A 16,328-nucleotide genomic window follows, 5' to 3' on the forward strand; every position below is an offset into this window, starting at 1 on the left:
AACGACTTCAACCTTTACGTACATCTCCAACATTGTGATTACAAGAAATTCCCGGCATTCGTCCGGAGTCCTCAGAAAATCACTCAAAGTTTCATCATCGTCGATGTTAAACTCCGAGTAAAAAGCAACCCCTTGCGGAATGACGGAATACAGATATCTTCCAGTTACTTTAAGTATCACTAAACGTTTCCTCACACTCATTTTTTTGCATAACAATGATATCAATTTATCGTACTCTATTGTAAGTGGCAATTTAACATGACACTAAGCAGGTAAACTGTAGCCCACAGAGTTATTCTCCATCACAACCTCACCCCCCAATATAATGAAACTCTTATTCTACGCTCTTCAGACATAATGAAAAAATGCTGGAGAATTTAAGAACAATAAACGTTTCAACAAGAGGTAAAATTTTTTTTGAATGAATTTCTATACAATCCTAACCTCTTTATATAGGAAATGGCTAGCTAGGAATTTTTTTTTATATAGGTATAGCACCCAAAAAGTTGGCACTATACGCTTGAATTATATATATCGCCCAAAAAGTTGGCACTATATGCTTTTGAATTATTGAAGTCAGGAATTATTGGTGGGGCCAGGAAAAAGGAGTATAACACCACAATACCTGGCGCTATACATTAATGATGTATGTATAGCGCCATGTATTGTGGCGCTATACATGTGCGTGTCAGATTTTACAGTATAGCACCACAATACCTGGCGCTATACATTAACGATGTCGTTACTGTTAGTGTATAGCGCCAGGTATTGTGGCGCTATATATAAAAATGTAACTTTTTTTTATTACCTATTTGTGTACTTTGAGTCCAAAAAAATCACATTTTGGTTCCGAACTCCACGATGGAATATGTATCTTTCGACTTTTGCTTGAAAGGATGAGAAAGGGAAAGAAACCAAATAACTTTTAAGAATGGTGAATTTATCTTTAATTTGTCGGCAGAATGATGTAGAATAGATCTTGGTTGTTTAGTTTTTGTCTATTTAAGTATATATATATATATATATATATATATATATATATATATATATATATATATATATATATATGAGTAGTAATATAGACGGAACAGTGATTTTTCCTTTAGTTATCTTTATATAACTATAGATTGACACTCATACTACAAAAGTCGTTAGGTTAGTATACTACAAATATATGGTTGCTGATTTTATAGAAATGCATAAATGACGCTTAAAGTTAATGAAACTTCTTTGTGACCCCATCAGCTTAAAAAAAAAATGAATTTCACCGAAAGCCAAAAAACATAACGTTAAATCTTCTATACTCAAGGCTGCACTAGTTTTTCCTTAAAGCAGCACAACCTATGACATAGACTTTGCTTATAGAAGTTTCCAAAATCTAAATCAACAAATTATTCAACTGTTGGCATCTTAATTACTATATGGTAGGACAATCTTACATTAAAATAACAACTTTTCCTTCTCTATTCCTTATTGCATGCAATTAGGAAAAGCTAAGAATATCAGTATTCTTGTAATAGAAGCAAAGCACATCATTTAATTGATATCCGCAATCTGCTGATAACGAAGGGGCACAGTACCTTGTCTAAGTGTACATATTAGCTACATATGTTTTTTAAAACGCCTCAGGTAGTGGTGTCAAATGGGCGGGTTGGAGGAATTTTAAGCGGGTCAAAATGGGTTTGAGTGGATGGGTCAAATGACTCGCCCAAAAGTTACTTGGGTTGAGATGGGTTGGTTAAGATGGACTAAAATTTATAAAAATAGTACGGTATAGCCAGTTTTCGGATTGGTCATTCAAAAATAGCCAGCGTTTACCAAGTCAATGAAAAATAGCCACTATTTTGCTGCAACAGATACCGGTCCAGCATAATATACTGAAGTTCGGTGCACCTGTGAATCAACTCCAGCATATTATGTTGGACCGATATACTTTGCTGGCTCCAGTATAATATACTGGAGACTGGAGCACCGGTGCTCCAAACTCCAGTATATTATGCTGGACCAGTATACTTGCTGGAACTCCAGTATATTATGCTGGAGTTCTAGTGTACTTATGCTGGAACTCCATCATATTATGCTGGAGTTCCAGCATACTTATCCTGGAACTCCAGTATAATATGCTGGCGTATTTCCGGGTTTTGAACAGTGTTTTCGCTCAGATTTATCTTTACATGAAAAGTTGCTAAATTTCGATTACTTTTGAAATTGGGCTATTTTTGAACGACCAGTTGTAAATCTGGCTATTTTTGAATTTCACCCCTAAAATTTGGGTCATAACCCAACCCGCCAAACTCTTACAAAACTTTAATTAATATGTACCGTTTTCTTATGAATTGAATAATTACTAAAGAAGACTTTTTTCTTTTGTTATAGTCAAATATCACATATCAAACAAAACAAATAAATTATTTCGAAGATATTTTGGCAAAGTTACTCACGGATTAATTTGGGCTAAAAATCAGTGCAACTTTAAATAGATTGAGAGGAGTTGGGCCAAGACGAGCTTAGTTTAATAAATGGGCAGGTCAATAACCGGTCCAACCTTGAATGGGTTGGACTGATCATTTGGGCTTGGTCCTAATCTTGGACGGGTTGGGCGGGTCATTTGGGTTTGGGCAAAATTTGACAGCACTAGCCTCAAGATAGGCAACTATTAGGATTAATTTCTTTTCAAATTAGTCAAAATTAAATGGCATGCACGGCAGGTATGTAATAATTACAGTATTGTTTGAAAAACAAAAAAAGAGGATAGAGAAAACTTCGACATGCAGTAAAGTTATTGCATATGAACTGCAGTAGTATACTTACAGATTGCAGCCATTATGTAATATTTGGGTCTTAAAGGTAAGACTACAAAAAGAAAATATGTTACCTCGGTTTCATTTTTTTATTTATTTGATTGGATACAAAATTTTAAAAATGAAAAATCCTTTAGTGAAACTACCAAATAATTGTTCAATGTGGATGTATCTGGCTTAAAAAAGAGCTGAGACTGCAAGCGCTTGTGAAGCAGAGTTCACAAACTTTATTTGAAGCTTAAGGGAAAGATCTGTTAATTTGCTCAAGTGGAAGTTCAACATGGCATGCTCACAATCATCTCATGAAAGAGAGCTGTTTTGTTCTTGAAAAAACTGCGGAAGAATTCAATTCTATAGGAAAACATTCAGGTAGAGACAACATAAAATTACTGAAGCTATTTTAAATCACTTGGTTATATTACCTGTAAATTGATGGAGTACTCTTTATAATACAATGATCATCAAAAGAAAAAGAATTGAAACTAGAATGAGAAAAACTTGATTACAAGTTTGGCCTTTTTGTCATATCCTGAGCTTATGTCCCCTTGGATAGCCAGTAGAAAACACTAAGGGAACAAGAAGAGGAAAAAAAGGTAATAAAAGAAAAATGACTTGCAAGCTAAAGAATTACAATGTCACACAGCTAAAACACTAATATACAATCTATCTATTCAACTAATGCATGTGCTTTATCTGCTTCTTTTGTGCTCTGTGCTAATACAAATATCTCTTTGCTTTTCATCCCTTTTATCAGCATTGCATCTTTAAGAAAATATTTTTCTGGAGGTTCAAGTTGTTATGCCTCTAAAAATGGTTACAAAACTCATATATTTTCTTTGTAGAAAAGGCAATACAGTAAGAAAAATTCTTATTTGTGCAATTATGAGGGGATTATGGTGCCAATGTAGCCAAATCCAGCAATTGTAAAGGTAATAACTTGGAGGAAGATGTAAAGGAAGTACTGACTTTTCCCATAGAGAACATCATAGCATCCACAGAAGAAAAGGAAAGCTGCAAATCCCAATTCTTGTGGTAGAATCCTGTGAAATTAGGCCAACTGATGGTTAGCAAAATGGTGCGTTCTAATGCTATCAAGAATATGAAAATAAAGCTTCAGTTTTCTCACCTATCTCCGAATAGAGATCCTCGAGGTTTCTTGGTTGGTTTCGTTTTATCTTTGTTCTTGAGAGCATCACCTAGCTTTTCTGTGACAACCCATTCGTTAGCCCTCTTTGCTTTGAGCAAGCCAATAAATGTAGCCTTGGTTCGGTGGAAAGCCATGACGTTCTCAAAGAGAATCCAGTAGAAAAGTAGATGAATTGACCTTGGAGTTCCAACAGAATTGAGAATTGTGATGATGCAGGGGATGTAGATGGCAGCCCAAACAGGTATTTCAACTTCAGGAACTAAAAGACTCAACGGAAGAACAACGCAGAAGAAGAAAAAAGTGACCATATGAGCTATGATCTTTCGGACGAAGAAGAAGCTGTAGATCACATAAAACTTCTTCCAAATATTCACTCTCTGCAAAAATAACATAAAACAATTCAAGTTCTTTAGCATAGTTGTGTTTCATTCATCTTTAGAATTGAATTACAACATTGCATACCTTGTTCCTAACAATCTCCATCACCATTTTTCTGAACAAATTGGCGGGGCCACAAGACCAACGATGCTGCTGAAAACGGAAGGCTTTGAATGTACTTGGAAGTTCACTTTTCACCTACATTTGAAAGAAAACCCCGTTTAGTAAACTTCAAATAAAATTAAGCACACAGAATGATTCTATGAGGAAATTGATCAAACACCTGGAGATCACCAAGGTAAAGAAACTTCCAGCCTTTGAGGCTAGCTCTAACTGCAAGATCCATATCCTCCACAGTTGTTCTATCTTTCCATCCACCAGCTTCATTAATCGCTGCTATTCTCCATACCCCTCCAGTTCCTGTAAACATTAATAATTACATTTTTGTTCCATAAACAACTGCATTACAGATTGACCGAGTTATTAATGTAAGAAGTACTTAAAATCTGCCTTACCGTTGAAGCCAAAGAATGCATGAGTAGATGAACCCACTTCTTGCTCCACTGTGAAATGGTAATCTAGTGACATCTCTTGCATTCTCGTCAACAAGCATTCGTTTGAATTCACTGTTTAATAATATGCAAAGGATTAGCTCAGTTACCTTCATGGTAATTAATTCAAATATTAAGTTTTATGCTGTAAAAGTATTTGACAAAGATTTACAACTTACGTAATTTCTCTTTCAAATATATCAAACCCTTATACTCCCTCTGTTTCAATTCATGTGAACGTATTCTTTTTAGATCGTGTCGAAAAAGATTATTCATATCCTTACTTAGAAAATAATTTACCTTTATACAACGATTTATAGTCCCACAAAATAGATGTGTTTCATTTTACATCACAAATTTAAAAGTCTTTCTCTCTTTTGTTAAATTTCAGTATTCCGTCAAATTGGTTCATATCCATTGAATTGGAATGAAGGAGCATGATGAACACAATTATAATTATTTTCAAATTATTCAAACGTGCAAAACATACCGTAGTATCAATCATGAGAAAAAGAAGTGGACCTGACTTTTCTGACATCACGTGACTCAAAATGAGAATTAACCACGTCATTAGAAAAATCACTTTCATTATCGATTTTAATTCATGTTGTCTCGTTAAATTACTTATACATCACACATGTTTGTCGAATATAATATTCCCTCCGTTTCATATTAAATGATTTATTTTCGTTTTTAGTCTGTTCCAAAACAAATGACACATTTCTAAATTTGGAAATAATTCAACTTTAAACTCTTTCATTTTACTCATTTATCCTTAATGAGAAGTTTTTATAGCCACACAAATATCATGGTCCCACAAACTTTTTACCCCTTAAGCTTTTAATACCACAAGTTTCAAAAATCTTTTTCTTTTTTTCTTAAACTCCGTAACGAGTCAAACTAACTCATATACCGTGAAACGGAGGGAGTAGCACATGAAGGCACTTTAAATGACGAATCTATCCCTCCATTGACCTAACAGTTGACAAAAAGACAAACCTACCCCGGATATGTAGCAGTTTCTGAGAAACTGTTTCTCGCCGATACCTGCGGTATCATTGACTCGCTCTCAACAAACAGACAGGATAGTAACGTCATTACTCACTGTTTGCTGTCGCTACTATATCCAAATAAATAAACAAACCTCTGACAAAGTCTTCAGAGATTTCTTTTTTTAATTGCCTACATATATATTGTGTTTAGGAGAATTAAAATTGGAAATCCTTATTTGGACTAATCATTAAAGCACGAAAATAATTTTATTACATAAATAAATCATTCCTTACTGCGGCTCAAATATGATTTTTTGTTGCGTGCTATTGTACTAAGGTTCTACCTAAAGCATTATAACCCCAACCAGACAATACACAAATCGAAGGTTAACTACCACTCTCTCGAAATCAAAAAAGTTGCCTTTTTATTCAACAAGAATATGAAATGCCACACAGCACAACTCAATCTACAACATTGAACCTGTTCAAGAAGGGGAATTAGAGTAGCTTAGTTTTTGTTATTTGAATTTCCATCATGTTCACAATTCCTCACTTGTAATCATCTTCCCTATTTCTCTTCTTCCCTTATATAAGGAAAAAGTTTATTGAAAATAGACCCTATGCAAGAAGAATTGGAGAATGGTTAATGGTTTGTACTGTATTACTTTTGAGATATATAGCCTATTTGGTCAACAGTGCTCTTTTTCTAAAGTTAAAATGTTCGACCAGGCATTTAGAAGGAAAAAAATGTATTTTTGAATGGAGCATTAGCAATTTTTGAGAAGAGAAAAAAAAGTAATTTTTTAAAAAATACTTTTAAGAAAATATATTTAAAAGCACTTTTTAAAACTTTAGTCAAACACTAATTACTGCTTAAAAGTGCTTTTTAAATTAACTAGTCTTAGGATACGCGCGTTGCACGTGTATCTCATCTCAATGAGTATACATTTTCTAAAACTTACATAAATATTATATTAAAAATATATTTGTGTTAATTATAAAAATAAAAGTTAAAAAAAAAGGTATAAGCTCCTGAAAATGATGATTATTAATCTTATTTAGCTAACTCAATAAAGGAAGAAAATATGCCCATAAAATTCTTCAATCAATATATTTGACTTTAATTTAGTTAAATTTTATAATTTCATTACTTCATTTCACAAATTATCACATTTTCTTTTTCTCATACTCCCTTTTTGGTTTTAGCAAAAACACGTAACTCTTGAAGATTTAAGAGTTCTGATATTGGAAAAATAATGTTCGTAAGTTCATCATAGGAAATACAAACATGATCTGCTAAGTGACATAGGGTTTAGGGTTTGACAACAAAAACTTCCGTAAAAATCATAATTTATTAGAGTTTCATATTTTTATATTAGTGTAAATAGATAGATTTTGAAAAATATATTTGCACATGTATCCTTTTTCACTCATTGCATAGCTTGTAGCTAAAAATAATTATTATAATGTATTAATTAAGTGCATATAAATTTTAAAATATTTTGAGGTTAAAAACAGAACTCGTAATAATAAAAGTTGTGATTGTATTTTTATTATTATTTTATTAGGTACATAAATATTATTGGTTGAATCTCATGTAATTATTTTTATAAATGTTATTATTAATTCATGTATTTAAAATATCAAATCTAATCGCATTTATAACTAAAATGTTAAATTAATATTTGTTTCAATTTGCTAAGTATAAAATTATGGCCTTTCGTTTGTAAATGAACAAAAGAAATAGAAGCAAATGAAAAGGTCATTAACGTTCAAGAAATATGCAAGTTGCACTCAATTAGGTTGTTACTTTTAAAATTCTGGACTTTTATGATTAGTTCTAGTTGAAATCTAAGTCATTTTTCTCTCTTATTAAACCAGTCTATTTTTGCTGGGAAGATTTTTAATCTTCTCGAATTAGCTATTTGTTCAAATATATAAAAGGTAAAATTTAATTGATTTTGATGTTCTAAATATTAGGATTTCCTATATAATAGTTCAAATAAGGAAAGGCTTAATAAGCAAAATTTCAGTTAATTTAACGGTCCTAAATATTAGGAAAATAATTATATGATTATATTGTCTAGTATGAACTCTATTTTTGAAGGATAAAAAAGACGAACGACATTTTACTAAGGGTCTTCGTACTTTTAATATAGTATAGATTAATTAAACTTAAATTACTTATCACTAAAAGTACTTTTGACCAAAATATTTTTTAAAATAAGTTAATTTTAGAAGCACGACCAAACATACTAATAGTTTATTTGTTGAGGGGAAAAAAAGAAATAAGTAGTGTAGTTGCTAACGTGGAATTGTTATGGTATAAGCACGAGGTACACGGTGGCAAGTCGGAATTGACTCGGTGGGTGGGGAAGCTAGAATGGTTGGTCCCACTACCCTTGACTGACGGATTTTTCATGGACCCACTCAATAATAATGCACCAATCTTTAGAAAAATCCTAAAGTTTACTTCCCGAAAAGAAGAAAAGGTTTCCACAACGGTGACGAAAGATTGCAATATCGGTACAAACAGTTAAAACTTTCTTTTTTCTTCTTCTAGTGAATATGTGCATAAAATCTTTTAAAATGCACAAGTTTAACGTGCAGTAAAAGTAACTAGTTAACATCAACAGCTGGAGTAAGAGCACCGACACTTTCATATATAGTAACATAATGCTACTAGCTGATATAGTTAAAATTCGAGGCTTACCAAAACGCCAACGACCTTGAACAAGTGCAATTTCCGAGTTATGTACAAGGAAAGGAATAGCTCGCCGGAGAAAATCCGGTTCAGGCCGGAAATCGGCGTCAAAAATGACAACGTACTCGCAATCTTTGACATAATCACGCTTTAATCCTTCTTTAAGAGCTCCAGCTTTGTAGCCTCCTCTGCTCTCTCTGATTTGGTATCTAATGTCAATGCCTTTGCCTGCCCACCTTAAGCATTCTTTCTCAACCAAATCCTTCAATATTAATAAATGCTTCATTACTTTACTTACGAATAAAAAAGGTGGGAAAAAAAAACAAAGGGAAGGGAGCCCATAATCATTTGTTACTGAAGGGAAAATGTTGGTTTTTGTGGGTGAAAATGTGTAATAAAAGCTGTCACATTCTTAATCAAAGTAAAAATGAAATAGCATTAAAATTCAAGAAATTTATAAGAGTTAATTTCCAAAGAACTTTTTTGGATACCTTAATAAGAGGGTCAGTAGAATCATCAAGAACTTGAATCACAAGTCTATCAGATGGCCATGATAGGTTACATGCAGCTCCTATAGAAACCTTGTAAACCTGTCTCAAACACCACAAAAAATTGACCTTCAAAAACACAAAAAATAAAGAAAAAAAGAGCACCATGATGTATAAAGCACCCCGTGTTCTTGCAGGGTTCGGGAAGGGCCGCACTCCAAGAGTGTAATGTATGCAGTCTATCCTTTCACATCTCGAACCCGGGACCTATAGGCTTGACCATTGCTGCCCTTCTAAAAAAAATAAAGAAAGAGAAGGAGAAATAAGCACCTCTTTTTCATTGAACATGGGGATTTGAACAAGTACCATAGGAAAACCTGAATTCCCAATCTCTAAATCCTCACGCATTGGTTCCCATTTGTACCTTTTATCTGGTTTTTTCAAGAATAGTTTTACGAGAATAATAACTATACCCATATAAAGCCTTTCAATGAAGAGCATAAGTTCCATAGGTAAACATATGTATATAGCAACTCTCAATAATGGAACTATCAATGGGGCTTTAATTAATTCCCACATTAACCCAATTTGGCCTGCTATATCTGCTGCTGTCCCCTGAAATGTCTCTGGCAACAATGCATTTGTAGAAACCTCTGCCATTTTTCCTTGCTTTCTTTAGCTCAAACAGAGAACTCTGTTTCTCTTTTTCTATTTCTAGTTTCAACCAAAACAATACTCCTTTAGTATTTTTTTTTTTTCTATGTTAAGATAGAAGAGGGAAAGAGAATATGTGTGTTTGAGTGAGTAACTGAGAGAGGGAAAGGGGGAAGTTTTATAGTCAACTTTTGAGCTTATTTTAGACTCTTCTACAGTTCACTGACTTTTCAGTTTTACCCTCTGTCTCTCTTTCTCTTTTTCTTAACAATTGGTTTTTATCTTTTGTTATTATTAATTATTAATTAAATTTAAAAGTGTTAAATAAAACCCAACTGTTCATGATCCAAATGAAAGGATAAAAGGATATATATAAAAAAGAAAAGGAAAAGGAAAATGCAAAATGGAAGTCTCTCAACTGTTCCAATTTCTGGCGCTACTGACCTTTCTACCAAAACAAACTGTACCATTAGTAACAGTTGGTCAACCTTTTGGCCATCTGAAACACCTTATGGGGTGTAATTCAACATTCTGAGGAATGAGTGAGCAATGCTTAATCTATTAATGGAATTTTAACAAGAAAAGAAAAACTGAGCGAAATTAATTTATATCACTACCAGCATAAACAATTTAATTTTTCACAATGCGAAGTAGTATTTTTGTTTGAACTGATAATAGTAAACATTTATAATACTACACATTCATTCCAAATTACTTAGTCACGTTTCGCTTCTCCATATTCAAATTATAAATTTTGACCAATAGTTTAACATGTATTTTTTCACCATATTGGTATGAATTGCAAATTATAGTAATTACTCGTATAGTTTTTAAATATCTAAATTTTAATTTTAAAATATTAAATTAATTAATCTATTTAATTTTAAAAATTAATTAAATTGACTCTAGAAACGTAACATGAGAAATATTTGAGACGAAAGGAGTACAATATAGGAATTAAACTCCAAACTAAATATATTGCTCGACATCAACTTTATTGTTATTAGTTCCCAATGCTGGAGCACATTAATTCTTAAGGTACTTGTTAGTAAATCATGGTAATATGACTTCTTCACTTTTTTTCTTCTTGAATTTACATTAATAAGTGCATGTCTATGAGTCTATGACGCCCCGCCTTAATGTCAATCTTATTTCTTCTTGATCTCTTTTGAGAGAAGAGGGTTCGGGGCCTAAACCAAATGAGATGCATTAAAGATGAAGATGGTAAAGTATTTATGGAAGAGACACACATTAAATGAAAATGACAAACATACTTTCATAAACCCTTAAAAGTAAATGAGACAGGAAATATTGTGTTGGGTGATTTAAAGCACTTCGAGAGCCGTCGAGATTTTGAATATTATAGGTGCATAAAGTTTGATGAGGTTAATGGGTAATTCGCAAGATGAGAAAGGGAAGAACAATCGGGCCAGACGAGATTTCTGTGGAATTTTGGAAGAGGGTAGGCAAAGTAGGAATAGAGTGGCTAACTGGATTATTTAATGTTATTATTAGGACGACTAAACTACCCAAAGAATGGAGGTGGAGTACAATGATCTCGTTGTACAAGAACAAGGGTAATACTCAAAATTGCAATAACTATAGGGGTATCAAACTGCTAAGCCACACTATGAAAGTCTAGGAGAGGATGGTAGAGATGAGGATGAGGATGAGTGTGTCTATTTTCGAGAACCAAGTCAGATTCATGCCAGAACAATTGACTATGAAAGTCATTCATCTTTTAAGGAGATTGTTGGAGCAGTATACGTATAGGAAAAAGAAATTACAATATAGTATTCATTGATTTAGAAAAGGCATAGACAAAGTCCAATAGAGATTTTATAGAGATGCTTGGAGTCGGCAGTTGTACATGTGTCATGCATTAGAGCGATTAAGGACATATACGATGGAGCCAAGACCCGAGTAAGAACAGTGGGAGGAGACTCGATAGTTCTTCACTCATGATGGGGTTGCACCAAGGACCAACTCTTAGCTTGTTTTTATTTGCCTTGGTGATGGATGAATTGACAAGGCATATTCAAGGGGGTACCATGGTGTATGTTATTTGTAGATGACATAGTATTAATTGACGAGACGCGAGGCAACATTAATACTAGGCTGGAGGTTTGGAGACAGACCCTGAAGTCTAAAGATTTCAGGTTGTGCAGGTCTAAAACGAAAATACTTACAGTGCAAGCTCAGTGACGTTACTCACGAGGCTGATGTGAAAATGAGGCTAGATTCATAAATCATCTCTAAGAGAGGAAGTTTCAAGTATCTTATGTTAGTAATCCAAGGCAATGTAGAGATCGACGATAATGTGACACATCGTATTAGAGCGGGGTGGATGAAGTTTTGAGTAGCTTCACCTTATGTATTATCACTTGCACGTGTGGTTGGTTTTGATTTTTGAGAAGTTCGGAGTTGATTTGGAAGAATATTTATAAATTCGAAAGCTTTAAGTTGAAGGAGTTGACCAAGGTTTGACCCTTGAGTAAACGACCTCGGAGTCGGGACTTGAAGGTTTCAATAGGTTCATATGAGGATTTTAGACTTAGGCATATGTTCGAATTGAGTTTCGGATGGAACGAGAACGTTTCAACGCTTATTGTGGAAAATTGGCATTTTGAAAGTTTTAGAATTTTCTAAGTTTGATTTGAAGTGGACTTTGGTGTTATCGATGTCTGTTTGGAATTCTGAACCTTGGAATAGGTTCGTATTGTTATTTGTGACTTGTACGTAAAATTTGGTCGTTCGGAAATGTTTAAGTGTGATTCGAACGCATTCGTCGAAGTTTGAATGTTTGAAAGTTAAAAGAACGATTTAATGGTCACTTCGTGGTTTTGATGTTATTCTTCGCATTTCGAGCCTTTGGATAAGTTTGAATACAGTATTGGGACTGGTTGGCATGATAGGGTGGGGTCTCAGATTTATTTCGGGATGGTTTCGGACCAAGTTTGGGCGATTTATTATTGTTGGTGCTGATGTCTAGTGTTGTTCTTCCCAAAAGCGAAGGGACGCACGCGATTGCGAAGAAGGATTTTTGCTGCTGGGGAACTGTGCACCGTGAACGCGATAATGGAGTCGTGAACAATGGAGGAGGGTCTAGAGGACCCTACGCGAACACGACAGGGAGTCGCGAACGCGAAGAAAGATGGGGAATTAGGGTTTGGCAAGCATTAAGCCTTCGCGAACGCGGTTTAGGGACCACGAACGCGAAGTGTTGGGATCAGGAGGTGATTAGTTCCAAACCTGCACTACTATTGAGTAGTAAGGATGGTCGATACAGTTTAACCGAACAAGCTCGGGATCGAATCCACATGGAGTTAATTTGTTTGGAGTTAGGTTTATTTCCGAGTCTAGATGCGAGATTTGCTCTTAATTACACTTTCACACATGGTTGGTTTGTTTTCTACTTCTTCTTCTATTCTATAATATGCAATAGTTAAAACTAAGTACAATATTTTTTATGTTGATTTTCAAGGGTTTAAAGGGACTAGGATGGTGACTTCCACCTAGGTGGATATCTAATAGATGTAGACATGTGATTTTTGACCCTCCCCAAGATTTTTCATATTTTAGTACGTAAATATTTAATTTAGGCCTAATATAGCTAATTCAACTTATTTTTACTCTTTTACTTTATTTTATTACAAGAAAACAAAAATTACAAAAAATAGGTTCATTAATATTTTGTAATTATTTTAAATCTTGAGAAATACCAAAAATAGTTTCGTTTTAACGGCCAGTCTTATTTTAGTGGTTATTTTACTTAAGTAGGATTAATTAATAAATGAGATCGTATTTTTAGGCTCGTTCGCGAAAAGAATAAAAACTTGGACTCGAGCAACCCACTTTTAGACCTAACTTTGGACCTAACCCATAATTCTCAAGCCCATAGTTCCTAAGCCCAGATCCCTAACCTAATTCATACTCTTATATAATAGTACCTACACCTAAAACCCGGGGAGATCAGCCGTTTTCTACAAAAAAAAAAAAGACCTTAGCAGCTGAAATATACAGAGAGAATAGCGCCTAAAGGCTGCGCCGCAATTGGGCAAAACCAAGAAAAAGACCCCACCCCCTAATACGTTGTCTTCTTCGATCTTTCCTCGCCCCATTTATTTTTTGATTTTTCGTTCTTTCTGTTATTATTATGCATGTATTTGTAAATAATGATTCTGGAAATTAGAACGTTAGCTTATAAACGTAAATATAAATAAAACAGAAATTAATTCGAGCCCACTGAATTAACAGTGTTTCCTTAAGGAATTTAATCCCCTCCTAGTACCCAAGGTTATGGATTATTTACTCCCAGGATAGAACGAATTACACATTGGTGTAGCGGTACTTCAAACCCCAGTGTTTCAGCGAATACAAAGTTCGGCAGCAAATCACACTTACGGATGCTTTGTTTGTAGTTTAAAACAATGCAGAACAAGGGAGGAAAACTCAGACGTCGAATGGAAATTCTGAGAGGAAAGAATGCAAATTATAGCCAACGTTGAGTTTTCGGTGAAGAGAAGATCAATAGCTCTCAATTCTGTTTCGGTGTGTCTTCAACAAGCTGCTTGCACCATCTATTTATAGTGCAGTTAGCTGCTAAACACGGACTCGCTGCCACTCATTTAGTGGAGCACTTAGCCATGGTGGACGGAGCACCAGGCTGCTAACTAATAGAGAAATCACTTGTTATTATGGAGCAAGCATTTGGCAATGGTGGGAGACGCACAAATCCACGGATTGGAACATATCCGTTACAAACACGGATATTATTACGTTAATATTTATTATCGAATCCGTAGCCGTAGCCGAAGCCGAGCCGAGCGACGACGGCGCGAGGCTTGCCTTCTTCCTAACTCTTTAAGAGCTACATGAAGTGCATTTGTATATAAACCCACCAAACTCCTTTTTCTCTACCAATGAGGGACAATGTCTCATTAAAAGTAGAGGAAAACTTAAAATTTTACTCAAAATTTTCATTTCCCTCCATTTCCCATTCACCTTCTTTTTAATATCTTTCTATATTAAAAAGAAATTGAACACTTTCAGCAACATAAACAAGAAGAGGAACGACCTCAATCATCTCTTTGAGGGATTCGAAGAAAGAAGCACGCTAGCCATCTTCCATTTGGACCCTTCAACAAAACTACCAAAAATCCCACCCACCTCCTTTCTAATCTCATGTTCTTCAAGAATAAGGCTCCTCCCTTCAGATCTTCTTTTTCAAAAAAAAAAAAAAAAATTAAAAGAGGAGCACGCACATAAAAATCAAACGGACAAACAAACAAGAAAAGGAACTGGAAAGCAGCAGCGAAAGTGAGGTTGCCGTTCGATCTCTGGTCTTGCGGTCGAGGTCTTGGTTTTTGATTTGTTGTTCAGTCCGTTCAATTAAAGAGCTTTTGAAATTTGGGCTTTAAGGTTCGAAATTCCTACCTTGTCTCTGGTTAATACACTTTTGAGTATTTTACAAACTTTGAATGAAATAATATTTTAATTCTCATATTAACATTTTCTAGTGCTGAGCTTACAACCGTGTATTTTCCTTTAGCATATTTTAAATGGTGATTTTTCCTGTTTTGATTTTGTATTTCCTTTCTTGTTCATTTGTTTAGTCTTTACTCTTCAATGTTTGTCAGTATCGTGTTTTATTAGTACTAGTATCGTGTTTTATTAAATGTAGTCACTATCAGTGGTTTTGTAAAAGTTTGGGGCTGGATTCAATTTGTTTCGGTGGTTTTTGGATTTATTTTTACCATGTTAGTTTTAGTAAATTGAGGAGTGTCATGCCAAATAAAATCTCAAAATGCATAGCTCTCGCTTAATTAATATTTTTATCCTTAGAAATCGAGACGCGTCATTTAGTGAATTTTTCATGGCCCTCGCAAAGTTGCAAATTTGTAGTTACTTTAGGTGCGTTATTTTAACAATTTACCTTCCTAAACACGGGTGCGCATTTATGTGACCCAAATCCAAATCTCAACAATGTTAGATAAAATATGTCGAGAGCCATGGGTGCATTTATGTGACGTGGTTCGAGACGTATTTTAAGTGACGTTGCAATTTTCCTTAAAAATAATTAAAAGCGGCTAATAAAGTTAAAATAGACTAAAACATGTATTAAAATCAGATAATAGGCCAATTATAACAGTTGAGCGACCGTGCTAGAACCACGGAATCCGGGAATGCCTAACATCTTCTCCTGGGTTAATAGAATTCCTTACCCGGATTTCTGTGTTCGCAGACTGTAAAACAGAGTCAAACTTTCCTCGATTCGGGATTTGAACCGGTGACTTGGGACACCATAAAATTATCCCAAGTGGCGACTCTGATTTTAATAAATAAATAATCCCGTTTCGATTGTCATTTAAATTGGAAAAACTCCCTTATATTCCCTTCCGGGGGTATAGGTAAAAAGGAGGTGTGACAGCTCTGACGACTCTGCTGGGGACCGAACCCAGAATCTCTGGTTCAGGGTTCAGAATTCGAGCTTAGATGAATTGTTATATTTAGCTTTATTTATTATCTGATTTTATTATATGTTTGAGCGTAATGTGTTAAATGTTGCGTTTATCACTTTGATATTATCTGAACTGTATATAAACTGCTACGA

General features: G+C 34.4%; 1 protein-coding gene across 2 annotated transcripts; it reads right to left on the reverse strand.

The window, feature by feature from the left end:
• Positions 1-3,187: 3,187 nt before the first annotated feature.
• Positions 3,188-9,880, reverse strand: LOC107776944 (glucomannan 4-beta-mannosyltransferase 2-like). 2 transcript variants are annotated; one of them, XM_016596900.2, is made up of 9 exons: positions 9,392-9,880; positions 9,065-9,163; positions 8,583-8,835; positions 4,842-4,952; positions 4,610-4,746; positions 4,411-4,524; positions 3,928-4,325; positions 3,768-3,841; positions 3,188-3,367 (listed from the first exon to the last, which is right to left on the reverse strand). In XM_016596900.2, the coding sequence occupies exons 1-9, from the start codon at positions 9,719-9,721 to the stop codon at positions 3,324-3,326; spliced, it is 1,560 nt and encodes a 519-aa protein (XP_016452386.1). In that variant the 5' UTR covers positions 9,722-9,880; the 3' UTR covers positions 3,188-3,323. The 2 variants fall into 2 exon arrangements, with proteins under 2 accessions (XP_016452386.1, XP_016452385.1); XM_016596899.2 differs by having other exon boundaries at positions 3,188-3,841.
• Between the last annotated feature and the right edge of the window lie 6,448 nt (positions 9,881-16,328).

This window comes from Nicotiana tabacum, chromosome 8 (assembly GCF_000715075.1).
Source record: "Nicotiana tabacum cultivar K326 chromosome 8, ASM71507v2, whole genome shotgun sequence".
In the NCBI taxonomy this organism is placed as follows: domain Eukaryota; kingdom Viridiplantae; phylum Streptophyta; class Magnoliopsida; order Solanales; family Solanaceae; genus Nicotiana; species Nicotiana tabacum.